The sequence below is a fragment of the Chenopodium quinoa genome, unplaced genomic scaffold (assembly GCF_001683475.1).
Source record: "Chenopodium quinoa cultivar QQ74 unplaced genomic scaffold, ASM168347v1, whole genome shotgun sequence".
Classification (NCBI taxonomy): domain Eukaryota; kingdom Viridiplantae; phylum Streptophyta; class Magnoliopsida; order Caryophyllales; family Amaranthaceae; genus Chenopodium; species Chenopodium quinoa.
The window spans coordinates 1,709,656-1,711,546 of record NW_018743331.1 but is presented as its reverse complement, the minus strand read 5'-3'; the positions used below and the strand labels follow the sequence as shown (position 1 = coordinate 1,711,546).

The following is a 1,891-nucleotide window of genomic DNA, read 5'->3' as shown; positions in this document are numbered from 1 at the left end:
TAAACAACCCTCAACCGTAGATTAAGCATTCCACTTAGCAACGGTCAAGATTTCATTCCTCACTCCCACCCTTATTTCATCCCTCTTTATAAAACAACCTCTCATTACTCTCCAGAATACCAGCAATCCCGCCTTCATCATTCTCTTCCATACATTCTCTCTCTAAAAAACCTCAATCAACTTTCTCTCTCTAAAAAGCTTAACCTTCTCTCTCTAAAAAGCTTAACCTTCTCTCTCATCTTCAACAATGGCGCGAACCAAGCAAACCGCCAGAAAATCCACCGGAGGAAAGGCCCCAAGAAAGCAACTCGCCACCAAGGCAGCCCGGAAGTCAGCCCCAGCCACCGGCGGAGTGAAGAAGCCCCACCGTTTCAGACCCGGAACCGTTGCGCTTCGTGAGATCAGGAAGTACCAGAAGAGCACTGAGCTTCTCATCAGGAAGCTTCCATTCCAGAGGCTTGTCAGAGAAATTGCTCAGGATTTCAAGACTGATCTTCGTTTCCAGAGCTCTGCTGTTGCCGCTCTTCAGGAGGCTGCCGAGGCGTACTTGGTGGGTCTGTTTGAGGATACTAACCTCTGCGCTATTCATGCTAAGAGGGTTACTATTATGCCTAAGGATATTCAGCTTGCCCGAAGGATTCGTGGTGAGAGGGCTTGATTTCTGTTTGAATTGGAATATCTAGGGTTAGGGTTTTATTTTGTATTATGCTGATGATCTTTAAATGAAATTAGTTTATGATCTGTATTATGTAGTTATCGGTGTATTGTGATGGTTAGTCAATAATTTTATTGACTATCTAATTTTCTTAATGAATATATATGGTGATTCTGTTTCTGTTTTGTTAATTTATAATTGTGTTTGATTGAATATGACTGATTTTCGTCTATTTTAGCTGCTATTGAATTTAATTTTTGTTCTGGAATGCTATAATTTGTTATTGAATGCTTGTATAAGTTTTGATATATTATTGTAGATTGACTTTATTTTGCAACTTTTGATGTGAAAATTATGAAGTTATTTTATGGGTCAGTGGTTGGATTTGTATTTTACTTTGTTAATACAATGCATAATTTTGAATAATAACTAAGCTTTGAATGCAAGTTTTCGTAATTGAATTTTGCTGAATGTTAACAGTTGAGAATTAGTTTACCACCTCAATTGCTAACCAGTTAATGTTACATACTTGTTAGATTACACTTTTGAATTGTAATCTTGAGAAATTAAAAAGTAATTGATGTAGTTGACCAGTCTGATTATACTGAGCTATTTGATGTAGAAATAGGGTTGAACATTGGTTAAACTGTACCTTAATGATGTTAATAAGTTCATATTTCAGATTTGGGTGACATAGCATTTCCGGAGTAAGCATTTGGACCAAAGCTATAACTTGATGAAAATATTGTGGTGCATTTTTGAGGTTTGGACTTAGGTGGAGCTGTAATTTGGTGATGCTTTACAATCCGGATTCATGGATTGTGATGATGGGATGTAAACAATCAATTTAGTGTTAGCTCATCCAATTTTGGTACAGGACTAAAATATAAAGTTTGGCTGGTGAAGCTCAGTGTTCCATTGTTCCCTGTGGGTGCATTTGCTGAACTCTCAGAATTTGGTGTTCTAGCGTGTTAAACATTTTGTGGTGTTAGGCCTATGAACCTTTTACTTGAAAATGTATTCGCTCTTGTGAGTGTTGTTGGGGCCGTCAACAATAAGATTGTGATAGACCTATGTTTCATAGACTTTAACAAGATGTGTTAGTTGATTGAGTCTCAAGGGTTCGTATTACAATATGATTGTGATGATCTTATGGGCCATAAACTGATGTATAACTTGGGAGGCATTTGCTAGCAGATGTTATAAGCCTGTGACAGGGAATGATAAGCAGTAAAG

General features: G+C 37.6%; 1 protein-coding gene across 1 annotated transcript; it reads left to right on the top strand.

Moving 5' to 3' along the window:
- Positions 1 to 207: 207 nt before the first annotated feature.
- LOC110737725 (histone H3.2) lies at positions 208 to 846 on the top strand. Its single transcript, XM_021918055.1, has one exon. It carries the CDS (start codon positions 248 to 250, stop codon positions 656 to 658), a length of 411 nt encoding a protein of 136 aa, XP_021773747.1. The 5' UTR covers positions 208 to 247; the 3' UTR covers positions 659 to 846.
- Positions 847 to 1,891: the final 1,045 nt, after the last annotated feature.

Bases quoted from the DNA above. Each gene is read 5' to 3' on its own strand.
- LOC110737725 (XM_021918055.1), top strand. From the start codon at position 248: ATGGCGCGAACCAAGCAAACCGCCAGAAAATCCACCGGAGGAAAGGCC.